This window comes from Notothenia coriiceps, unplaced genomic scaffold (genome assembly GCF_000735185.1).
Source record: "Notothenia coriiceps isolate Sejong01 unplaced genomic scaffold, NC01 NC01_scaffold00006987, whole genome shotgun sequence".
Lineage (NCBI taxonomy): Eukaryota > Metazoa > Chordata > Actinopteri > Perciformes > Nototheniidae > Notothenia > Notothenia coriiceps.
In genome coordinates, this window is record NW_011339688.1 from 1 (window position 1) to 24,574 (window position 24,574).

The window sequence follows — 24,574 nt, forward strand, 5'->3', positions numbered from 1 at the left end:
AACGGCTCTCACCAACTAGGACTCGGTTCCCCTCGTTCGTACCAAAGAGCCGTTCAAAAGAATTGGCTCGTTCGCGACCGACACATCACTAACAATCATCATTCTGGAGGCTCTGTGATGTGGGATAGACGCCTCTAGCCTCTTACTCGTTTGTTTGATGATTTAGTGACTTCTCTGTGTTAAAACGTTGCTGTTTAGCAGCGTGTTAAACCCTGCTTCTGTGGGTGATAAGAGATTACCGTGTACGTGTGTAAATAGGTTCCAGGGTAGCTTAGCGGTTAGCACCTGTCGATTAGCAGCAGCTGTGATTTTGCACAGCCTTTTCAGTTACATGTACCACGTTTAACGTGAGGTTTTTGTTTCCCTTTTTGTGTACTAATTATTACTCTGTATCATCTGTCAAACTCCCTTTTGGAGTCCTCCTTTTGTTGATTGTTAGCGATCAGTATTTGGCACTTTGTTTATGCCAGGCTGCACGCCTTTATTATTTTGTCACCACTATTTAACTATAATAAATCCTTATAACTATACCAATCCCAACTGGTGTGTGTTGCACTTCCTCATCCCTAGTGGGGACGTAACATTAACCCTTTTAGAGGGTAAGATATAGTATGGTCAGTTGTTCTGGGAATGTCATTTTCGAGCCTGAAACCTGAAAAACAGGCTTGGGGCTTAAGAGGTGCTTATGTGTGGTAAGTTGCCAAAGTGCTTTGTTTTGAACGTTCATCAGTATTATAATCAAAAAGAGAAATACGAACGTTAGTTTTTACTGAAATTATCAAATAAAGTCAACATTTCACAGTGTTTACTGAGCTGTGTGGGTTTTGTTCAACTTTTAAAAGATGTTTGAATGGTGATATACACAGTGATAGATGTTAAGGACTAACATTTATAATAAATACATTTGCATTTATTTTGAAATCTTTTCATAGTTCATACAATCATATGTATTGAGATAATTTAATGTACCGGAGGGAGAGGGTGACGAGCATAAGTTTCACTTTCCTTTTTTATTTCAATTCCAACTTTGGTCATGAAGAATATGTTTCTCTGTTGTCCACGTTCATAAAGCATAAAACAACAGCATCAGAGCACGGTGCAGAGTCTCTAGATGAGTTTACAGTAGTCCCTCGTTCTTATTATACATCCATGTTGTAGTCCGCTGTATAGAAAACTGTAGTTTCCATAGTTTCACCACAGCAGCAGACGCGCATTTATGACCTCCACTGGCGAATCATAAACACGTTTGATAGTGAAAGTGCAGTCGAACCCTTGTGTGTGTCTCCCGCTCTCATCAGCACCAGCCCCGCCCCTGATTGTTTCCAACTGTGCCTAGTTACCTCTTGCTTATATTCCCTACTCTCCCCTTGTCTTGTTTCATTTCATCTTGTCCTGTCTCCATGCCAGTAGTCAGCATACCAGCGACTAGTTATTTTGGTCTCAAGCCTAATTTATGCTCCTGAAGTATTTTGTAAGTTTTGTTCCTCACTTTGTGAGCGATTTTCTTTTGTGCCTTTTTTGAAAACTTTTTCACCTCGTCAAGAGTGTCGATCCTTATTTGTACATCCTATTTTTGGAATAAAGTACTTTTGACATACTTTACCTTTGTCTCCCGGGTCATGCACTTGAGTCTTGTGCCTTGTGTTTCCAAGTTTGTGAAATTATGTCACTTACACATCTTCACTTGTGGGTAATTGTGCTGCAACTCGCCCAAAAGATGTCAGTTTTATTTTAAACTCGTAGATGTTGTTATAAGAAGTAGATGGCCATGACGTCGGCCCATTGTTTTGTCTGCCACTTTGAAGCCTCGGCTTGGCATTTCGGCTGCCACCATCTTGGTTTTTTGACGTTGTCATATTCTTGTTTTTTTATAACCACAAATTAGCAAAATACAACCAAACGATGACTAAGTTATATTTAGACGACCAAAATTGTATTTACTGTATGGTCATACTTTCCAGAACCCAACAAAATACTTTGAGTTATCTAAACTCAACCAAACTTCAATCATATTGAGGTTTCAGATTAAAAAATAGTTTTTTTAAAACCATGGCCAGTTTTGGGTCATTGTATTATTTATGTGTCAGGAGGAGCAGTGGCAGACAGTAGGTTTTGTTTTGTAGAGAGTGGTACAATATGAACACACACTCACTCCTTATATGTTCAGGACACCTGCAGCCAATTCTAGTTTTATAGGGAAGGGCTAAACAACACAACCCTTGTTGTTCTGGCAAGCCAGATGTCAAACCCTATCTAACATCATCAGTGCAATACATATAACTCACAAGCAAACAAAAGCATTCAGATACACACACACACACACATACACACACATACACACACACACACACACACACACACACACACACACACACACACACACACACACACACACACACACACACACACTGTTTCTAAACAGATGCCACACAGTAAAATAAAGTGAGCCAACGCTGGGCAGCGTTTTGGAAAACTCTTGTGTTATTGCCGGTAAAGTCGAGTGTAAAGAAGTGCGATGTCATTTATTATACTTCCTACAGGAAAGTTCCTTTCCTAGGTGAAAGGTTATGTTAAAATCCAAAGTGGGTCGTGTTTGAGAAACTGCAGACATGTAAGGCTGACACCTGTATACAGAGGACGTCTGGCAGATAAGACCAGTAAAAGATCTCTAATCTTAGAGTAAATGTTTAGTAAGGAAAGACAGAGAAGAGAGAGAAAGGGGAGGGATATAAAAGAATGGGAGACAGCTGGTCTGGCAATTCTGAGGTCATGAGAGGGACAAACACACACACACACACACACACACACACACACACACACACACACACACACACACACACGCACACGCACACTGCTCTCATAGAGCCCATGGAGCTCAGTAAATACTGAACATGAAATTAAATATCTTGTTTTTTATATTAAAGAGACAGTTCACAAACAAAAAAATACGATTTAGGCATTCTGTCTAAAATGGGAAAATCCTTGTGTTCGTGGTGCTCTGAGCAGTACAAATTACATTAACAACACAAATTCACAAAGGACACTATCTAACTAGCTTTGATGAAAAGCTGAGCCCTCTATCCACACTTAGTCCCGCCCATACTGTCCAATGGGCCAGAAACAACCAGTACTTCAATGCTGCATGATTTCAGAACTTGTGATTTTTCTGTATGACAGTTTGTTATGCAATGTTTACCTCCGTTAGTCTGACCTGTTCGGAGGCAGAGAATAAGAAACAGAGAAAGTGAAACGCCATGTGAGCTCAATGCTATTGCATTCCCCATTCAGTTAACCCAGACCCAACACGAGTATTAGATGGTGAATTTGATATGTAGTTGATACTTTGTGAAACCAATATTTGTAATAACTTCACATTCAGCACTGTCAGCCATCACCCAGCGGAATGCATTACAAAACTGAACGATTGTTGTTGGGATTGCTGCTGAGGTTTGAATTGACTTGAAATGTTTATTTGAATATAAGCAGTGGTGTAGTGGTCGTTGGACGCGGGGATCACCGTACCCCCACTTATTTGGAGCCCCCACTTTTTTAAAGCATAATTTTTTTTTAATAGTCTAATAAATATAAAATCATTGCCAGTGTTATCAGTTGCAAGTGTGTATTTGTTGACATAATGACGAAAACATAATACATTTCACAGTAATTGTAATAAAAAATAAAAACGATTTCCTTATGATTCGTCATCTCCGTCGTGACCCCAGGGTGACACCACAAGCTCGCCGCCCGCCGATTTTGCAGCAGCTCTTTCCCTCAAGAACGCTAACGAAACAGCTCTATAATGGTAGGCAAAAAAATGTATGACGTAGCTCAAGCATTTATGCAACTTGATTTGAAGCCTGTGTGTGTGAGGGGCAGCACCGTGTGTGTGTGTGTGAGAGTGAGAGAAAGAGAGAGAGAGAGCGTGCGGGTCAGGAATAATGTCGAAGCAGTGTGCATACAAGATCCGTTTATTCGCCATTAGGCTAGGCCTAATCAGAATCATTTCAAGTCCAGATTCAATGTTGTTTGCATAAGTAGGCTATATTTTTCGTTTCGTTTATTTAATAAGTTAATTTCAGGACAACTTTGGGAATTTTGTTTGTTTGTTATGAGCTTTAAATAGATTTTGAAAGTGGAGATAGAGAGAGAGAAGCAGCGCTGTCTGCTTATTTGTAAATACTGTAGCTCAAGCATTTATGCAATTTAGGCCTATAAATTGTTTATGTAACTTATGTGCCGGTGTGTCCATGGTTTTGAGTCTGTGTGTGTGTTGAGCACAGCAACATCTGCTTTTTGCAGTACAGTAACTAAAGTAGGACTAAGCATAACGGTAGTTTCTGTGGACCTGTCTGCCCGTTTTGTGAGTGCACTGCGCGCGTGCGCACTTGTGGCATTGTTTGGGATGACCTAATTAAAATAGCGTACACCCAGTAAAAAAATCCCCACTATACCACTGAATATAAGTAATGCAAGAGAAGGTTGAAATGCAGTAGCATCAGTGCCTACAATAACATACCATTCACTAAAAGTATTTGTAGTAATTAGACCACTACACCATCTGACCTGTCATGTGCATCTTTTAGTCAAAAGGATAATGGTTGTGGGTAACATATTGAAACATCACTATAATTGGCATGTTGTTATGTCCAGACATGTGGTTTTAGCCAGACGTACACATACACACGTCAGCTCTTTGTAAGCAGTACACTCAGAGAAGCAACAGGTTTAATTGTAATTAGTCATTCATATTTACATTTCAAATATGTATTGTTTCAACAGTTTTCTAAGAGCATACACAAACATGTAACACATTGCGGTGAGACGATTTGGAAAAAACAGCTGTTGTTTTGACTGATTTTACAATTGTTATATGATAAAAAAATATATAAGGAATGATCATTTGTGCATGATGATTCAAATTTTGAGAATGACAATAATAATACAAATAATCATGTTTTTTTTATTAGCATCTGTACCAAATAGCAGAATGGCTACTTAATGGACCCTGGCCCAGTGTGAGTCGAGGTCCTTACTCAGGACCCACAAATAGCTGCATGACCCAGAGAGCTCTGGGGAAATAAATATGATTTAAATATATTGCTATGGTGCAGTATGAAGCATCTTCTTTCAACAAAATCAGTGCGTTTTTGATTTCCTCCCGTATACTCTGCCACAGAAAGGTAAGTAAGGTCTCATTTCCCTTTTTGAGTCACCACCTTTTCTATACCCATACTCTAACATACATACTTTTTAGAGTTTTCTAATGATTGGAAAGCTTGAATGAAAAGGCTGCTTCAATATAACTGCTGATTTGAGTTTCCGTGCAGGCCTGAGATTATTTTTAGAAGCCTTGAATCAATCAAGATGTCGGAAAAGTGTAACCAAGCTTGTCGATCAATCCCCACCAATTGTATTGCAATATCTACAAAGCACCTCCATTAATGTTAATGCGCCTGCATTAAAAACACCTGTTTTTATTCCTTCCTTACTTCCGTTCTCCCTCTCCTTGCTTCCTTCCTTCTTTTTATCCTTCCTTCCTTCCTGGAAGGTGTGTGTGTGTGTGTGTGTGTGTGTGTGTGTGTGTGTGTGTGTGTGTGTGTGTGTGTGTGTGTGTGTGTGTGTGTGTGTGTGTGTGTGTGTGTGTGTGACTAACCATGGACTCGTCCTCAGTGGTGAACACGGTACAGGCTTGGGCCTGCATGAAGGACAGGATGGTTCCTGCGATCTTCCTCAGCAGAACCTCCAGACACTGCTGCTCCTCAAAGATCAGACTGGCCAGGTCTAACAGCACCTGCACACACACACACACACACACACACACACACACACACACACACACACACACACACACACACACACACACGTGTCATGCTCAGTGTTGTGTTCACACCTTCAGGGACCCACTTTCACACCCACCTGATTGCGTCTGTTTTCCAGCTGAGAGGTCTCGTAGAGCTGGGCGTTGTGCAGGACGATGCCTGAAAAGACCAGATAGGCTGAGAAATCCTGGAGAGCAACAGAACAGCATCTGAACACCATGTATAGATAACAGAACAATTACAATGACAGGGAACAAGACGAGACTTTTTCTTTATCAATGAAGGAGAAAGGAAAATGACCAGAAGTGAGTATTTATCCTTAAGTGAAGTAGAAGTACCAGAGTGTAGGAATACTCAGCTACAAGTAAAAGTACTCATTACTTTGTATACTGCAGGGTAGCTTGTGAATTTACTCCAGGTGGAACTAAAGTCTGATTTAAGACTTGATTATATTTCTCATCATTACTGTAATCTAAATCTGTAAAGTAACTAAAGGAATTAAATACATGTAGTGGAGTAAAAGTACACCATTTACCTCTGAACTGTAGTGGAGTAGAAGTACACAGTAATACAAAATGAAATATTTAAGTGAAGTACAAATACCTCAAAATTGTAGTTAAGTACAGTACTGGAGTAAATCTACTGAGTTACTTTCCGCCACTATGACAGATGATATAAGATAGGACACACACAGGTAAAGGTTGAATGAACGAGGCAGCAAAAGTTGAGCTTTTGTTAACCCACACCTTGAAGAACAATATGTCTTTCTCACACAATTTGTCTTCCGTTCTGTATTCATTCATATTGACAACATGTGGTTGTAGTGGAACCAGTGACCTTCACTCACCCTCTCATCCTGCTCAGTGAAGGCACTGTCCTCCCCACATTTCTTATTGATCGCCTGAGCCACTCCAACTACCTGTGAGAAAAAACAAGAGAGTAAAAATCAAAAGAATAAGGCTGCTAGACATCCTGTCAACATGGATGTCAACAAGGCCTTCAAGTTTTTGGTTGGAAAAGGATGCAATAAATTGTTCAGTTGTTTAAAGACTTAAAGACTTTGAAAAACTGTAGCGGTTAAGGTTCAGGTTCAAAGAGTGAATACCTGCTGGAAGAATGTCAGCTCCCTGCCAAAAAGGCTGGAGGGCACTTAGGCCGTTATATCTTTTTCCAAAGCCCATTTAAAGCGTAAATAACTGAGTAGGCCGCAGTGTTCTAGCCCAGGTATGTTCCAGGAAAAGATGATCTACAAAGGAGTGTAGCGTTTTTTAGAGAAACTCTAATCATCTGGTCTACGTTAGGGAATTTATTTTTGTTGTCTTAAATGTCAGAGATGTCAACACATGGAGTTCAATTATTACATGTTGTAGCCATCTCCATCACAATCAAGCAAACTAACATCGAGATATTCTTTCAGCCAAAGTAAAGCCCCATGAGTCATTTAAGATAAGCCACTATCCTTCTGGTTTATGGTAAATAGTGTAACATCAGTAACTAAGGTGCAGTGTGAATACACTATATACAGATGGACGAGTACATTGATATTTTATTTTATATGCTATCCTCGCCCACTCCATGTTAATAATATCCTACTTTTATATGTTGTGAGCTGTAATTGGCCCTTAGTGTATATTTGACAGACATTCTTCAGATATATATCTTCCACTGTCATTCTTTTTTTACTTTGAAGTTCTGTTTTTTTTTTAGATGTTTATATTTTATGTTTATGTCTGTTTATAGCGTACTCCTTTCCATTTTCACATTGTGTGCAATGCCTTGTTTACTTATGTCTTATCTTAACCTAATAAAACACCAGCTGTAGCATGTCTGGTCTTACCTCGCCTCTGTGGTTCTTTATGGGAAGGCACAGGATACTCTGTGTTCTGTATCCTGTGATCAGGTCCACTTCAGCATTAAACCTAGGGTCCTGGGGAGGAAAATCATAAACATCCTTTTATCCCATCTTCAAAGCAATACAAAGTGTCCAAATAAGTCTGACCTACATTTTTGGACTGAAACCTGTTCTTTTATAATCATATCTGTTCGTGCTAATGCCTTTCACAACAGATATTGTTAGCGTTACATCTGAAACATTCTAATAACCATCTGCTGCCCAATGACTTTTCACGCTTTCCCCTTTAATTCAAATCAAAGCTTATTCTATAGCCCAATATCCCAAAACACGTCTTTTTGAGTGGGTTTAACAGATTAACAAACATGAAAGACAAAAATAAACTAGATACAAATAAAAGAAGGTAAAATACAACAAAAAGGCCATACAAATACAAAATAAGAATTCCATAACAGGTAAGAGAAACATAGGGTAATGTTAAACCAGCTGAAACTATAAGGTTTTATTCAAAAGAAAAGTCTTCAGCACACTTCAAAGTTAGGACCCTGCCTCCCTGATAAAAACTAGAAGTTGGTTCCAGAGAAAGGGAGCTTCTGACTCCTGATAACTTCTCTGAAGAGTAGCTCTCCTAAAAGGGAAAGCTTGAAAACTTGGCATTTGACAAGTTTAGGAGTGATGTCTTTATTGAGCCTTTCCGAAATCAAATAAACAAGATCACAAGTTTGAGGAGGAGATACAAAACAGGGTTCTGACTAGCTGGTAGCTCATTTTGCTGCATGTGATACAATCTGCCAGCAACAGTTCAGAATCAGAATACCTTTATCAGTCCCACAGAGGGGACATTTACATTGTTGGCAGCCATTCCTCCACAGAATGGATGGTCATTGGCTAACACCTTTTGATTGGACAAAAATGGCATAGGCTTTCAATGGTAAAATGCCCCTTTATCGGCCCGCTGTGGCTCCTGGAGATGGACGTCAACCAATCAGAAGGTCAGTGGTTACATTCCCAGCCAGATAGATATAACCTAACCCCTCATTGATCCTGTAGGTATGTCTACAGTACTGGAGTGTTTACAAGTTGCTTTGGATAAAAGTGTCAGCTAAATAACATGTCATGTAAAGTAATCATTATAATCCTCCCACAGTATTGTTGACATCTTCGTAGATTCATCTTCTTATTATAGACACATGCATTTCCAAACATTCGGTCTACCTACGCTGTAAAATGTATTATCTCTTCGATTTACACACGGCATCTATTGCACGTCTGTCCGTCCTGGGAGAGGGATCCCTCCTCTGTTGCTCTCCCTGAGGTTTCTCCCATGTTCCCCTTTAAACTGTGGGTTTTCTCTGGAAGTTTTTCCTTGTACGATGTGAGGGGGTGTCGTATTGGCATACTAATATTCTGTACAGACTGTGAAGTCCACTGAGACAAATGTAACATTTGTGATATTGGGCTATATGCTATATAAATAAACATTGATTGACTTTGATTGATTGATAAACAGTATGAACCATCCAGAAACAGAAACCCTGACAGGCTGCATACAGTTTAACCATCCACACTAAAACTAAAAGTTATTTTCTGTAGAGCTGCATGCACACAGCTGTGTCAACATTATGCAAAGCAAAGATTCCATTCTTCATAGTTTTGTTAGTACTTTCTTGATGCACAAGTGTTGAGTTGAAGAGGGAGGAGGAGCTTCTGAAGGCATGTTAAGGAGCACTGGATGTTTAGAGGACTTTTCCCCCGTTGGCAACTCTTCCACCCAGCGCTGACCTTTAAACACAGCTCTTCCTCTACAAACCATTATCCTCCAAACTCAAGGGGGCAGATTGTAAAATAAAACCCCACACAAACAGGTTCAGTGTGGTATGACACAACTTTGATTGCCGAAAGAGATAGGCCTATCCTAATTGTGTCTTTGTTCTAAGTATATTATTTAAGTAAGAACACTTCCTCTGTTTTCATCTGCTTTTTCTGCTGATGCTGTTTACTCTTGAATGATTATATAACTGGAACAAAAGGTGTACAATTGACTATTCCCAAGCCCCATCCTGCTCACTGACTGTTGAATCACCCGTCAACCGCTGCCTTCTCAAACAATGTAGTTTACACATGGTTTTGACACAGTGTTTTAAACACTGGTTCATTGCACTGACATGCAACATAACTGTATTATGTTAGTTGAAAGCAATGCTATTAAACGTAATATGATTCCTTCCAACTAACATAATACCATTATGTGAAATCTGTTGACATAATGCACTTAATTAAAGTCAACATTTCAGTTGTTTCAGTGTGCTTTGGCACAGAGGGAGACTCCTCCCCAGCCAGTGACCACTCCTCTCCTTCAGCCCGGTGCACATCCCATCAGAACAGCCTGCCAGGCCTTGTTACGGTTGCTAAGAGATGATTAGACAACTGCTGTACTGGGTAAGGTTAAACAATATCAATTAGTATGTAAAACAGGCCTGTAACTCAAGGCCTCTACAGAATAACCTTTACAAACACAATTCAAAATGCCGTATCAGATTCTCTATATCTCATATAGTCATTTTGTATAAAACAGAAAGGTATACATGTTTTAGTTGCGCTACCAAATTGTTTACACACCTTAATATGTTGTTGTGTTTGTATATGTTATTACAAACATAATGTCTATTATCTGATTCCCAGACCTTTTTTGACTGATATGGAAAATTGTATCCCTAAAGAAGTTTTGCAGCAGAAAAGCACTAAAAATAGGGGGTGTAATCCTGAGACTAATGAGAAGGTAGATCCAATCAGAGAGCTGGGGAGTCCCTCAGATGACACATAGGAACTTCCTGAAAGCAGTATTAGGTTCTGCAGTTGCACACACACACACACACACACACACACACACACACACACACACACACACACACTTGTGCTCATGTCCCCCCACACCTTGCAGACAAAACAAAGTACTCTAAGATACGGGAACCACACACTTGCACAAATAGAGTGCAGCATAGACACAGATCATATGTAACATACGCACAATAACAGAACACTTATAAGCAACGTGAGTTATTTGAAAATACACACACCAAAACCAAAACATGCTCTCACCAGGACACACACACATTCACACACACACACACACACACACACACACACACACACACACACACACACACACACACACACACACACACACACACACACACACACACACACACACACACAATGTTATTTAACACATTCTGATATATAATATTTTAAATATTATGTGCTTACAGGCATCAATAGCACACAATCATGCACAGAAATAAACTCTCACAAACACACACACACACACACACACAAAGTTAATCAAATGCAGGTAGATCATAGCATCATCATCATCATGGTCTTATGGTTGGCGGGCAACCAGATGATAGCGCTACCAAATAAGGAATGTACCCAGCAGGAAATCTCCCTTTATCTCTCTATCTCTCTCAGACACACAGAAACCATGCTGTGAGACTGTGTGTGTGAGACTGTGTGTGAGACTGTGTGTGTGAGTGTGAGAATGTGTGTGTGAGGCTGGCGATGCTGTTTAGTGTGTTGTTGTCCCTGAAGTATACACACTTACAGTGGAGGAAATCATTATTTAATCCCTTGCAGATTTTTTAAGTTTACCCACTTACAAATAAATGAACAGTCTATAATTGTAATGGTAGGTTTATTTTACTAATGAGAGATTGAATACCAAAAGAAAATCCAGAAATGTACACCATATAAGAGATAACAATGTATTTGCATTTAACTGTGGGAAATAAGTATTTCTACATGGCTACAAGACCATCAGAAAGCAGCTTGGGGAGAAGGAGACAACTGTTGGTGCCATTATTCAGAGATGGAAGTAACACAAAATGAGTATCAATCGCCCTCGGTCTGGGGCTCCACACAAGATCTGGCCCCTTGGGGTATCGATGATCGTGAGAAAGGTAAGGGATCAGCCCAGAACTACAATGGAGGAACTTGTTAATGATCTCAAGGCAGCTGGGACCACAGTCGCCAAGAAAACTATTGGTTACACACTACACCATAATGGATCAAATCCTGCAGTGCCTGAAGGCCCCCTGCTCAAGAAGAACATGAAAGGCCCGTCTGAAGTTTGACAATGAACATCTGGATGATCCAGAGAAGGCTTGGGAGAAGATGATGTTGTCAGATGAGACCAAAATCAAGATCTTTGGCATCAACTCGACCCGCTGTGTTTGGAGGAAGAGAGATGCTGACTATAACCCCAGAACACCATCCCCACCGTCTGCTGACGGTGGGGATGGTGTTCTGGGGTTATAGTCAGCATCTCTCTTCCTCCAAACACAGCGGGTCGAGTTGATGCCAAAGATCTTGATTTTGGTCTCATCTGNTGTATCCTTTAGATAAGGATCTGATCACTGTGTGTGTGTTGACTGTGTGTGTGTGTGTGTGTGTGTGTGTGTGTGTGTGTGTGTGTGTGTGTGTTTGTGTGTGCGTGTGATGCTTGCTATAATCGCCAGTATTCATGCTGCACCGGGCTCCCAGCGTTTCTACAGCTGTCGCCTCTTGTACTCACTGACCTCCACCAACAGGTCCTGAGGCCATCGCTCCTTATGGCAGCCACTCAAACCCTCCACTGTATGAGCAGAGCAGCAGAGCCGAGAAGACGGGCTCTTTAGTAAACTGGAAGGACACTCGTGCTGCATACAAACATTTCACAGTCTTGACCCGAGATAAAAGAAAAAACACATACATAGACATGTGTGTATAAATGAAAGTTTACAGGATTAGATACAGCAGATGTAGAGCTACATTCGGCTCTTCAATTAAGCTATTTGTAAAACATTTGATAAAGGTCTTATGAAATCTCTTCTTTGATTTTTTCTTTCATGGTCTTGGTAAGGCTGAAACATATAATAAAAAGCTCAGATAACAACAGCAAGATTCATCTACATTTTTATTTTGTACATCATTTCATTAAGATAAAAAAGGTCAATTTATTTGTAAACTTTCCTCTGATGTTATCCATTCAAAATGTTTCCCAAAGGCAAATATGTCCTTTTCCGTTGTTTGTAATTCAATGATTTACTTAGTGAGAAGGTCAGAGAAGTTTCGCGTATTGAGAACATGCTGTACGACTACAAACATTTGCTTGTCACAAGCACATAAATTCAGTCAAACACTCATCCAGCCCTGCCTAAATACTCACTTCCTTGCACACAGTCTCACAAGTCTTCATTCGTTCCACAATGGCTATCGGGCAGTCTTCCGGAGGCCACAGATAGATAGACCCTCTCTCTGTGGACACTCACCCGGTCACATGAGCCTCATGAGTGTGCACATCGCCCCCCCTACCCCCAAAGAACAAGGCACACACAGACACAGTGTAATATCAATCACCGGTGGCATTCATATTTCCCAGATTCAAGTCTCCATTGAGTGCAAACGCTCACTATTGGAATCACGTGCACTGCAGACAGATAAGTGTCCTGGGGAAATGATGGGGGTTCCTGAAATGAGCTAGTCCAGTCCTCTTTCTGTGCCTGCAGGGGTCAACTTAAGTAGATTGAAAACTATCTCAGGAAAAGGTCATCAACATCGGCACAGATGCTTTTCTGTTCTCCCTGTCTTCATTTCCCTCCAGGTCCCTCTCTCATGTACACATGCAGACACACAGCTCTGTCAATCCGTGATGGATGTCCGCTTCACAAATGTGAGGATATGAAGTCTGGGGATTCCCGATTCCCAGAGGCCTTTGGGTGGCTTTGGCGGGAGAGAGGACCTCTTGTTACGTAAACAAAGCAGCCTGCACTTCCTGCTCGGTCAGTGAGAGAAGAGAGGGAGAGCGAGCCAGCGAGCAACGCTTTATCTAATTTCTGAGACAAAACACGGATCATGGAGGAGGACACGGGAAGAGCAGGGGCAGGGGGGAGCGGGGGTGGCAGGGGAGCGGGGGGCAAAGGAAGAGCCCTTTCCGGGAGCGGGGGTGGCAAAGGAAGAGCCCTTTCCCTCTCAGCTGCGCCTCCACTTCCTGTGTGGAGAGGAAGTCCCTTGTTGGGCACTCAGTGATCTCATCTTGGGTTGCGAGGAGCTTCCGTCCTGGCGAGCAGCGGCACTTTGAACCGCAAACGGAGTAGTGAGGCGAACACACACACACGCCTGTCCTGATTATCGCAGTGGAAAACACACACACACCCGGTCCGACAGGAAACAGTGCTGCTCGGAACAAACAAGCACTTCCTGTGTGTACTGGGGCCTGTTCACAGAGAGGGCCCAATCAAAATCCAATGTCCTGTCCACTGCATCATTATCACCATCATTCAGGGGACATTACTGCTCATTTGCTAATAGCCACAAGGCCTTATTTATGCTTACCGCCCCCCCCCAACCCCAAACACCCACTGCGAGCCCCTCACTGATGACCCAAGTTTGGACATGTCTCTCTGTGCGGAAGTTCCTTTAAAAGTTGGCCACTAATTGAAATACATTAGGCCTAAATTGCCTCTTTTTCCCTTTCACCCATCAAGTTGACAGACGACCCAATATTTAAGTTTGCCTCTCTAATTTGTTGTAGAAATACCAATGCAGCGAGGCAATGTGGCTCAAGGGGCTGTTGGTTTACAGTACCATTACATTGAGAGATGGCAGGAACAGAACAGCCATTATGTTCCCAGTTCAAAGTGCGGTCACCACAGGACCCCATAGGAACTAACGATGGGGCCATGCAGACATCTTCAGGTTTTGTGTATTAAATGCAAAAGTTTAAGTCTCTACTAAATGCTCAAGTCTCAGCTATTACATCAAAATAAGGTTACTTGTATAAAATGTCCTACAGAAAAGCAGTTAAGTTCAAATCAAACACTGCAGCTCATGCCTGTGATGACATAGTTAACAAAAGAACATTTGAAAGTTGAGCAAGCTTTTCTTGCTGAATTACTGAAGTTGATTTGGGGACATCTCTCATTAACGGCCATTTAAAAGTGCATTAAACACTTTTTACTTTGTCAAAAACCTACTGTGGCTGCTCCTTTTTTCCCATTACTCCCTTTGCAAAAAAATAATGATGATCTGGTGACTGTTGTCCTGTTTTTTTAGATGCATTTTTTGTATGGTTAGCGCTAACCATTATGACAGACACAACAATGTTCCTGTAGCTGCTTCACAATGAAATCCATGCCTTGTTTTGCCAGCTGAATGCCTTCGATGTAAAAGATGTACTGTTTGCATTAGCAGTTACCAAATGCAGCTCTGATACATTATAAAGAGAGTGAACTGTAAACAGTTGGTATCCAGTCTGGTAATGGTGGACTTTCCCACTATTAATATCAACTACTATATTAATAATTACTAGATGTAAATACATTAAATGGATGTTTTGGGAGAAATGCCATTGCTAAATAGTATTTGAATGGGGCTTTGATTCAACACTAACATCAGTATTAAAATCTTCATTTTAAAAATGACTTTAGAGTTTACTGGTACATAAATAATAGACTCTTAGTGCCTTTCGAACATGTTTGAAAAAACGACATTGGTCAGTGTCGCGAAGGTGAGAAAGGATCCTTAAAAAAAAACTCTATTAAACCACTCAAACACTAGCACACGCCCATATTGTGTGATGGTAACTAGGAAAGCTTTTGCAGAGCGTAGTGTATATATTAATTTAATCCAAGTGAAGCCTGTGTTAAATTCTACATTCTTCTATTCAGTATCATTGGCAGCTCAATGTCCATTAAGTAAATCCCACTACAAATCCCTCTCTTTCCAAATCACTGAGTCACTTTTCAAACAAATGATACCTGTGATAACACTCCACTGTTTGCCTCCCACCCCCCCTCTGTCTGTCTGTCCTTCAGCCTTTTTCTTTTTCTCTTTGTGTGTGTATGTTTGGACCAGGAAGCAGCCTTCTTATCTGAACACACAAGCGCAGTGGACAGCAGGGCAGCCTGTGGAAGCTCAACTCTGGGTAAACTTTGCCTTAACTTTGAAGCTGGCCGTGTGAGAGCTTGTCCTCGGGGCTGGCCGGAGCACTCAGCACCGGTGGCTCTCCAAAGAGGAGGTCAATGGGACAGGTAAACAGGAAGTGCCTGCGCGGTGATTGACAGCCTGTTTAGACACAAAGAGATGGATGCTCACAGAATGCTGACTCACTAACAAATCACCACTCAGTGAGCGGATTTGTAAAACAAGATGCTGCAGGGGATGGGGTGTCGTCTTTTCTCTCACTCACGTATTATAATATATCTCACATTTTTCACTTTAATGTATTTTATATTAAAACGTTCCTTCTTTTAAGTTTTGTATACATTTATCTAATGCCTATTTTGCTTTTTGTGGGTGGTAGCTGTCCGTTTTTATTCAATAAGTGAGGAGATATTCATGGGAAAACTTGCAACAGCAGGAATCAGATGGGCGATTTTCTTTTCTTTTTTAGACTCGAGGCAGTACTCACGACAAGTGCCACGCCCCTTTCTGGAAGTGGCATCCAAATCGAATTTTATATTTGCCTCCCAGGTGGAAAAAGCCTGCAGAAGATGATGCACGGATCAATACTTAATCTGGCTAAAGCTATTACTGATGTCCGAAGGGGAGGCTGTGATTTACAGTTAAAGGCTAAATGTTTTTACACTGTTGTTTCCCAGGGGGGGTTCTTTGTTTGTGACACAGCAGAGGAGGAAGCTGCTCTCTTTTTCCCACAAATCCTTGTCAAATAGTCTAAATAAAGTCACAATCCTGAACTTGTGGCCTATTACAAATCCCTCCATCTCCTGAGCCACAGTCCTCTCTTTGCTCGCTAAACTTTCAGGCAGAGTTAGAGTATCAGTCTCCTGCCCCCCCCCCCCCCTCCATCGTTCCCATGCAGCGATGCTGAGGGTGCTCGCAGGCCAGCAGCAGCCTGGGTGGCAGACTGAGGTCTGGGGCTGCAGCTTGCTCACACTAATCACGTTGATTATTGCGATTACAGTCCATTTCCCTCCCCACCCCCCCTCTGGTGTCACGCTGCAACTTACTGACCTGGATCTGACAGAAAAGTCCCGGGTTGCCATAGGCGATCTGTCTTCCTGTTCTCCTCCGTCCAAGTCCACACCACCCACCTCTCGGTCCCCCTCTCTCCCCTCCTTTCCTCTCCTCAAACACAATCGCTCCCCGAGGTACCTTAGCGACTGTTTCCTCGTCCCATTGCCAAGCCAGTTATGAACAAGAGGTTTACTAGAAACTCACAACAATATTTTGTCTACATTTCCCTTTTGAGCTAGCTCCCTCTTTTTCATTAAAGGCTGGCAGTGGGATAAAGTCTTCCCTGCTACTGTGTGGCCAGCAGGCGTGCACATGTTTTTTCCCCCCTGCTCCTTGCCCATATGTTTATCAGATCGCTGTAGCATTTCATAATCGACATTATAAGCACTGAGCAGATAACAAAGCCTTTGATTTGGGCCTGATTTCCCCTTATCCCCCGCATGTTAAATTTAGCACAGTGATTACCGAGTGTGATTATGGGCCTCTGCGGCCTTATGTAAATCATATGGGAGCCACACACGCTGAGGTCCTGCTCAGAGGACGTGAGCTTGCATGGTGAGAGTAAAGTAATGTTCAAGGAATTAATAATGTATGATGTTACCTTACCTTACCTTGCACATATAGCAGTGCTTCTTATCAGTGTTCTTTTTCAAGTGAGCACTATAGGAGAATCTTGTCATTCCTTTCTAAACCTTACCTCCCCTGTGAGAACTTCCTATAGTAGCTTTGGCTTCATATGTTGGCAGCTGAGTTGCAGAATATTGCAGTGTTACTAAGGAACAGCCCTATCAGACCTCTTTGTTAACGGCACAGATACCTACCCGCTCCCAACACCCTAATGAGGAACATTTTATGGTGCCTAATGACAGACAAAACAGCAAACAAAGAAAGCAGATTGGGTCATTTTAACTCTTAAAAACATTCCTACATACGTTTTGACTTAAGTGACCTTGGATTTAAGGGAGATAAGGAGACATTTATAATCATATGCCTTTTCAGATTGACAAAAACAAAAATATGTTTTGTTATTTATGAATATTTGGAAAAATAGATACATTTTTGTTTAATAAGTTCATATTCCACACTGTGGCCTACTGTCTACCCACTAAAAAGTTAGTCAACAGGTCACAGAAACAACATTGTGCACCTCTAAAAATTCTTAAGGTAGACAGTGGATGGCCTTTTCTACAATACGTGTGAATGACCACTATAGTTAAAGCTGCAATGTTTCCTCATTAACAATGCTTCAAAGTGTTATGTAACAAAAATGTCAACCACATCTGCAGTGTCCCTCAGCTCTATGTAGCCTGTGAGCTTCTTTCAGCTTATTTTGGCCAACATCTTTTCTGTTTTACATTACATGTCACTTGTTAGATGCTTTTATCCAAAGTGACTTACATACTCAATACTGTGGACAATCCCCACAGGAGCAATTAGGGGTGAAGTGTCTTGCCCAGGGACACAACGACATGCTGACTGCAGTGGGGTTTGAACCTTGACCCCCTGATCCGAACACCAACGCTAAGCCCACTGCATCACACGCCACGTGTGTAAATCAGAATGGAGTTTATTGCCATGTACCTTTACACATAGGCTACAAGGAAAGCTTTTGTGACTGGTGGTGATTGCGAACATTAACAACATAAGGAAATAAGTTGTAAGAGAAGGTCGAAAATATAACGATTATAAATATGTGTGTCTTTTTTTTATAGAAGTAAGAATCAGAATGTTATACAGTAGGTGTGCGTCGTGTGTATGGTGTATTTGCAGCACTCTTTATGATAAAGGTGAAAGACAGGGGGTGTGCTCCCTCACTCTCCTCCCTGCCCGCACAGTCCCGCTGTTTGACCGGAGCGCGCACAGTCCCGCTGTATGACCGGAGCGCGCACACTCCCCGGCACGGAGCAGCTCTCTCTCTGTGAGCAGCTTTCCCCCTGTTATTCGGTACCGGGTCTCCCGTGTGTAGATGTAGCCGGTAACCGGAGCTCTCAGCGGCACTCTGCGGTCGCCTTTGCGCCATGGAGGACTGCTGCTCCCCGGAAAGCGAGAGGATGGAAGCGTGGCTGGACGACCATCTGGAGTTCTCTCACTCCTACTTTATCAGGAAGGCGTCAAGGTAAAGGGGGGTGATGGGTGGTGGGACCTTAAACCTGGTGTATTTAGTTTCTGTGCGTAAGAGAGAGCGCTTACTCGTGAACATCTTTGCAGAAAAACAGCCACCATCAGTTTGCTTTTGGTGCCCAGCCCCATAGCCAATCAGGAACGGCAAATATTCGAAGTCTTGCCAAGTACTTTTGTGTAATATCAAGTCAGAATATGTCTTTACACTGGATATAAGACCTAGAAACTTAGGAAGTAACTAGCAGTGATGTAGGGTCTTGATGTTAGACACTGCATCTAAAGTAGTTGAGTCAAAGATTCAAAGTTGTATCTCAGATTAAACCATTTTCACATTTTTATTGGAAAATCACCCATTAATATCAGAAAACAGAACACATTTGACCATTTGCGGCATTTCCTGATTCTGGTAAATATAGTTCAAAATACAAAATGTATGCTCTAAATATCCCATCTTACTTCAACTAATATTTTCCTTATTACAAGCAAAAACAGTGTTTTCATAATTGTTGTACTTGTTTTTGGAACAGCATTTTTTCCAGTGAAACATTTCATCTCCTCTGGTAGTTAATCTTAAATTCTTTATTTTAACTCTCCTTTATAGTCAGGAAGGCTCTAAAACCTGGTCATATCCAACAATCATGTGCTGCGTTCAGGCACACTCTGATCCTTGTCTCTGATACCTGCATAGCTCCTGTAATGCTCTCTGATACACATGGCCTCTCTCTCCCAGCTCTGTTATTTATCTCATCATCCACTTCACAATCAGTGAGAGCTGTGATATCTGCCCAGCGCCCTTAAATCATTAACCTATGCTGCTGCCAGGGATTCTGTTCAATTCTCAGTGTGCACTGTTGGATAGATCCTTGGTGATAATTATAAAATCCTTCCTCATGGTGCCTGTGTCTTAATTTAAATCACTCAGTTTCAGCCTCCCCAATTAGACCTCAGAGAGCGTGGTTCAGTGCAAATGAGCCGTTTCATTTCGTACGCAAACAAAGATTCCAAAGCAGTCTTTCTCTGGCAGCAGCAGCAGCTGTGATAGGCATTTTTTTGCAGCAGTCATATCTTGGCATATCATCTTCCTGGCAGCTCTTCATCAGGACACATTAGCTCTGTGTTTGTTTGAGTGACATACTCCTTCAGACCCATTTATCCACTTTAACTGCCATGGCAACTTCACTTAGTTTAGCAACACACATTACCTCAGTCCCATCTCCATCCCCAAATACATTGCCATAAAGAGCATTGTAAGAGGACATGTTTCCTCCACCGCTCTTCCTGACCGCATGAAAAGAAACACAAAAAAGTGTGTCAGTGCATATCGTTTCTACGCATCAGTTGTTCTGGTTGAGAAGCATTTCTTAGAGAAGTATTGAGTCAGCCACACCCCCCCTGGATACATAAGGCTGGGGGGGAGTAAGGAGGATTCCGCCTGATGGCCCTGACAGGCAGATAACAGCTCTTTTGCCACAGCGTTTTATATGCCTGGCTCAGGGCCAACATATCAGGGTGGATTTAACGGCCAGCGCATGCCAAATGCAGAAGAGCAAGCTTTAAAATGTGTGCGTGCGTGTGTGTGTTTGTGTTCTCCAAGTTGATTAGACAATGTATCGGCTGATTAGAGAGCTTCTCACTAATCACACCCAATGTACTCTTCACACACACACACACACACACACACACACACACACACACACACACACACACACACACACCCACACACACACCGTATTAGACACCTCAGTGTGAAAAAAGTTCATCACATTATCTAGATTGTGCTCTTTATTCACTTGTATTATCATTGTTCACTTTATTTATTAACATCAATATGGCTTCATCAGTGTTTGCATTCTCTGTTCCTGCTGACACAAAGTTTCATTTAACTAAAACTCCCTCTGATCATTTGTCCACTGTTTGGATGAATATTCCATAATGTTCAGAACCAGTAGGGCAAAACACAAATATGTCCCTCCACCAGGGAAGGATGATGTTGATGGATGAGCCCATCAAAGTATTTACCTTCCTCTCCAGCAATCAGGGCCATTTTCATTTAAATCATGGCAAATTTTATTTTGTAAAGTTTAAATTTTTCAGCAAATACTTTACGTAAGCATTTTCAAAACGTTTCCTAACCCTGCTTTATTTGTTTTACTTAGCTAACAATGGGCTTATCTTTGGTCTAAAGCTACATTTGAAGGTTCGATATATGGGGCATTCAGAGCATTAATAAAGCAGAACAAATATCATTTGAACTCTATGTCCCTCTATGTGGTGAGCTAATGCTTCTTACCCAGATTACAATGTGGTCATACACCAGCAAACATAAATGTCATGTTTTCATAACGTTTTCTACATTGTTTTTGACCAGTATGAGGTCATTTCTTAAATTACGTCATCTTGTAATTATTTTTTTCTCTTTGTTTGCCTTTCCTTTGCAAATTGCACCATAAAAGATCAACACACTGGATAGATGTCTCTTTTGATTTGGTACAGAAACAGATCATGTGAATTTGTGGGATTTCAGGAGTAACTTTAAACTATAACAATAGTCTACCTGTCAACCAGTGTGTGTTCTATTATTGGATTTTTTTTATGAATGTTACTTGTAATTTTTCATTTTAAATATTATGTGCACGACCTTTATCTAATAGTGTTTTATTTTTTGTATCTATCTTCACTTCTCCCCTCTGTGGGAAGACTATTCTGATTGTGTATTTAGTCATACGTTTAAAGGTAGGGTAGGTAAGAATGGAGAAACCAGCTCGAGTGCGCTAGAATTTGAAAGTACGCAGCCGAAAAAAGTCTGCCCCTTCCTTCAGACTTCCTTACAGAGCCCCTCCTCCAACGCACACGAACGCGCACATGACCAATGAGGGCACGAGATAAGTTTGTGCACAGATGGAAGGCTGACAGGCAGGTAGACCATCCAGTTATTTTAGCCGGGCCGGCTAAAATGATTGGTCGTGCTTTTTACAGCACCATGGCTTCCACAGATTACATTTTTTTATGTATTTATTGTCAAAGCATTTAATATATTCATTGCTATCGGGATTTTAAGAGCATTCCATGGAATATAACAAAAAGTGTTTCTGAAGTGAATTACCTACCCTACCTTTAATGTGTGCTATGTTCCAACTGTCAGGAATTACAATGTTTGTGTATGTTGGTGTAAATAGTTATTATGTAATGGAGGTCAAGTGTTAGATAATATACTGTTAGTCATATCTCATGTTTTAGGTGGTACTATCCTCTGTCAGATCCAGATGTTTGTCCCAGTCTCAGTGTATGTCCTGTGCTGCAGGGAGATGGTGAACGCCTGGTTCTCTGAGCGAGTTCACTCCATCCAGCAGTCTTCCTGCAAAGAGAATCCTACACAGCAGCACTCCGGCCCCCCATCTGCCTCCACAATCCTCCCACCTACACTCCAGGACAGCCGCTGCCCGTCCCCCATCCCGGCCCCCATCCCGGCCCCCATCCCGGCCCCTGGCACCCCCACCCGCAAGATATCAGCGTCAGAGTTTGACCGCCCGCTCAGACCCATCGTGGTGAAAGACGCAGAGGGCTCTCTGACGTTCCTGAGTGATGCCGACCGGGAGACGGTCCCTCTACGCGGCTCTGTGATGGGCGAGGGGGGTATCGGTGGGGGGGGCAGCGCGGCAGGAAGTGACCGCTGCGCCAGGCTGCTGGAGCTGGTGATGGATGTGTCCAGTCATCTGGACGTGACAGCACTCTGTCACAAGATCTTCCTCCACATCAACGAGCTGATCGCTGCAGACCGCTACTCCCTGTTTCTGGTAGGAACACAAACTACTGTTTTCGAACTGTTATCTAACTGCAGCAGCAGGGGGGTCCAAACCTTTTTCACTGAGAGCCACATACAGAAAAATATACGAAGGGCTGGCATATTAATGCATGAACACTATTCGAGAAGTACAATATAAGACAAGCACTAGTTTCAGGTTGGGGCTATGTTCCATTATACTTTAAGAATTTGCTGCAGGCCAATTAAAAATGGACCACGGGCCACAATTTGCCCCCAGGCCGCAGTTTGGACACCCCTAACCTAGAGCACTGTGATCAGCCGGAGCAGGGGGAGTGAGACAGGCCTCTACAGGATGTGTGTGCTGTGAAACGTCTCTTAAAAAGTGCTTACACTCACCAACATGCTCACATCTCAGCTTTCGCTCAAACTGCTGATGTGATGTTATTCAGAGTCTATAAAGGTGTTTTACCATACAATGTAGGTGTTATTCTGTCATTGAAGGGCCACTCTATCATGCCAGCTATTGTTTTGCCTTTGTGCATATTTTACATGATGTGCAGACTCACAGGATATCTCACTGTGAGCGACCTTTACATTACACACAGTTTTAATTTGATCCATTTTGAACATAGAGGTGTTGACTTGTTCAGCTCTAATTTACTGTATCAGAATCTTAGTGTCTTTATTAGTCCCACAGAAATGGACATTGTTAAGAAGCCTTCATAACATATTAGAGATATCAATTACACAAAGTACAATTTACAAAATTATATTGATGACAGGTGGATAACAATAAGTACAGTAACAATATTTAAAAAGAAAGTCAAATAAAATAAGAGTAAAACTTGTGGGTTTGCTATCCTGTCTCCAAAATGGTGGAATGAGCTCCCCATTGACATCAGGACAGCAGAAAGCTTACACATCTTCCGGGGCAGACTGAAAACTCATCTCTTTCGACTCCACTTCGAGCAATACAATTACAAACAAAGCACTTATATACTAATAAAGGACTGGCTTATCTAAAGCCAGTTGAGTAGCACTTGAAATGTTTTGGCTATGAAACCTGATGTACTTATATGATTCTGTTTTCTTCAAGTTTGTATCTTCTTTGTCGAACGCACTTATTGTAAGTCGCTTTGTAATGTAATGTATGTAGAAAAAGTGTGATGGCAGCCAGATAACAGTAGTGATTGCACAGTGTTTTACAGATTGTGTTACAGTAGTTAAATAATCTCATCAACTAAGAGCTAGCAGCCAGAACAAATAATAATTATAAAGCGGTATATATATATATATATATACGTATATATAGTTTACTTTTACATTGTCTTTTTCCTGTACAGGGGGAATGGAATTCTTGCTGACACACTCATAAGATTTGTTGTTGTGAATATTACTATAACCCATATCAACTTGTTATCTTGCATGAAATTAAGAGTCTTTGTTTGCTTTCTTGCTGTGTATGGAGTGTTAGCAAATACAAAGGGGCACAATAATATATTTCCTTGTTTTGATGAGTCCTGCTGTTTCTGTTTCTGGTCCCAGGTGGGCGAGGACAGCTCCAACAGGAAGTTCCTGGTCAGCCGTCTGTTCGATGTGGCAGAGGGGTCCACGTTGGAGGAGTCCTCCAGCAGCTGCATCCGGCTGGAGTGGAACAAGGGCATTGTGGGACATGTAGCCGCCACCGGACAGCCGCTCAATATCAAGAATGCTTACGAGGTAGGGTTTTCAATTATTTTCCATGCGTGTTGAACCATGTGTGTGCTTTCAGGGGCATTCAGTAGTTTGTGCTGACAGAGCACATAATTGAGGGGGAATAAATAGAGATCAAAGAAGTAGGTTTGCTGGAGGATACATCTTCACTACTGAAAAGACTCGCATACACACGTATTTTACTCATGACACTTTCAGGGTACTGACCTTATGTGCAGCAGATATAAATCCTTGGGTTGGCACATTTCTGTGAGCGGCACCAATGTACAGTGTGTGAGTGTATTGATCAGG

The 24,574-nt window shown here is 41.7% G+C and overlaps 2 protein-coding genes across 2 annotated transcripts; one reads left to right on the forward strand and one right to left on the reverse strand.

The window, feature by feature from the left end:
• Positions 1-5,653: 5,653 nt before the first annotated feature.
• Positions 5,654-8,533, reverse strand: LOC104943870 (cGMP-specific 3',5'-cyclic phosphodiesterase-like; the record flags this gene model as incomplete). Its single annotated transcript, XM_010769336.1, has 5 exons — positions 8,519-8,533; positions 7,657-7,770; positions 6,667-6,738; positions 5,917-6,006; positions 5,654-5,791 (listed from the first exon to the last, which is right to left on the reverse strand). Coding segments are annotated over exons 1-5 (429 nt in total), but the record flags the coding sequence as incomplete, so codon positions are not given.
• Positions 8,534-18,524: 9,991 nt separating this feature from the next.
• LOC104943871 (cGMP-specific 3',5'-cyclic phosphodiesterase-like) lies at positions 18,525-24,322 on the forward strand. Its single transcript, XM_010769337.1, has 3 exons — positions 18,525-18,802; positions 22,109-22,601; positions 24,116-24,322. Exons 1-3 carry the CDS (start codon positions 18,705-18,707, stop codon positions 24,320-24,322), a joined length of 798 nt encoding a protein of 265 aa, XP_010767639.1. The 5' UTR covers positions 18,525-18,704.
• Positions 24,323-24,574: the final 252 nt, after the last annotated feature.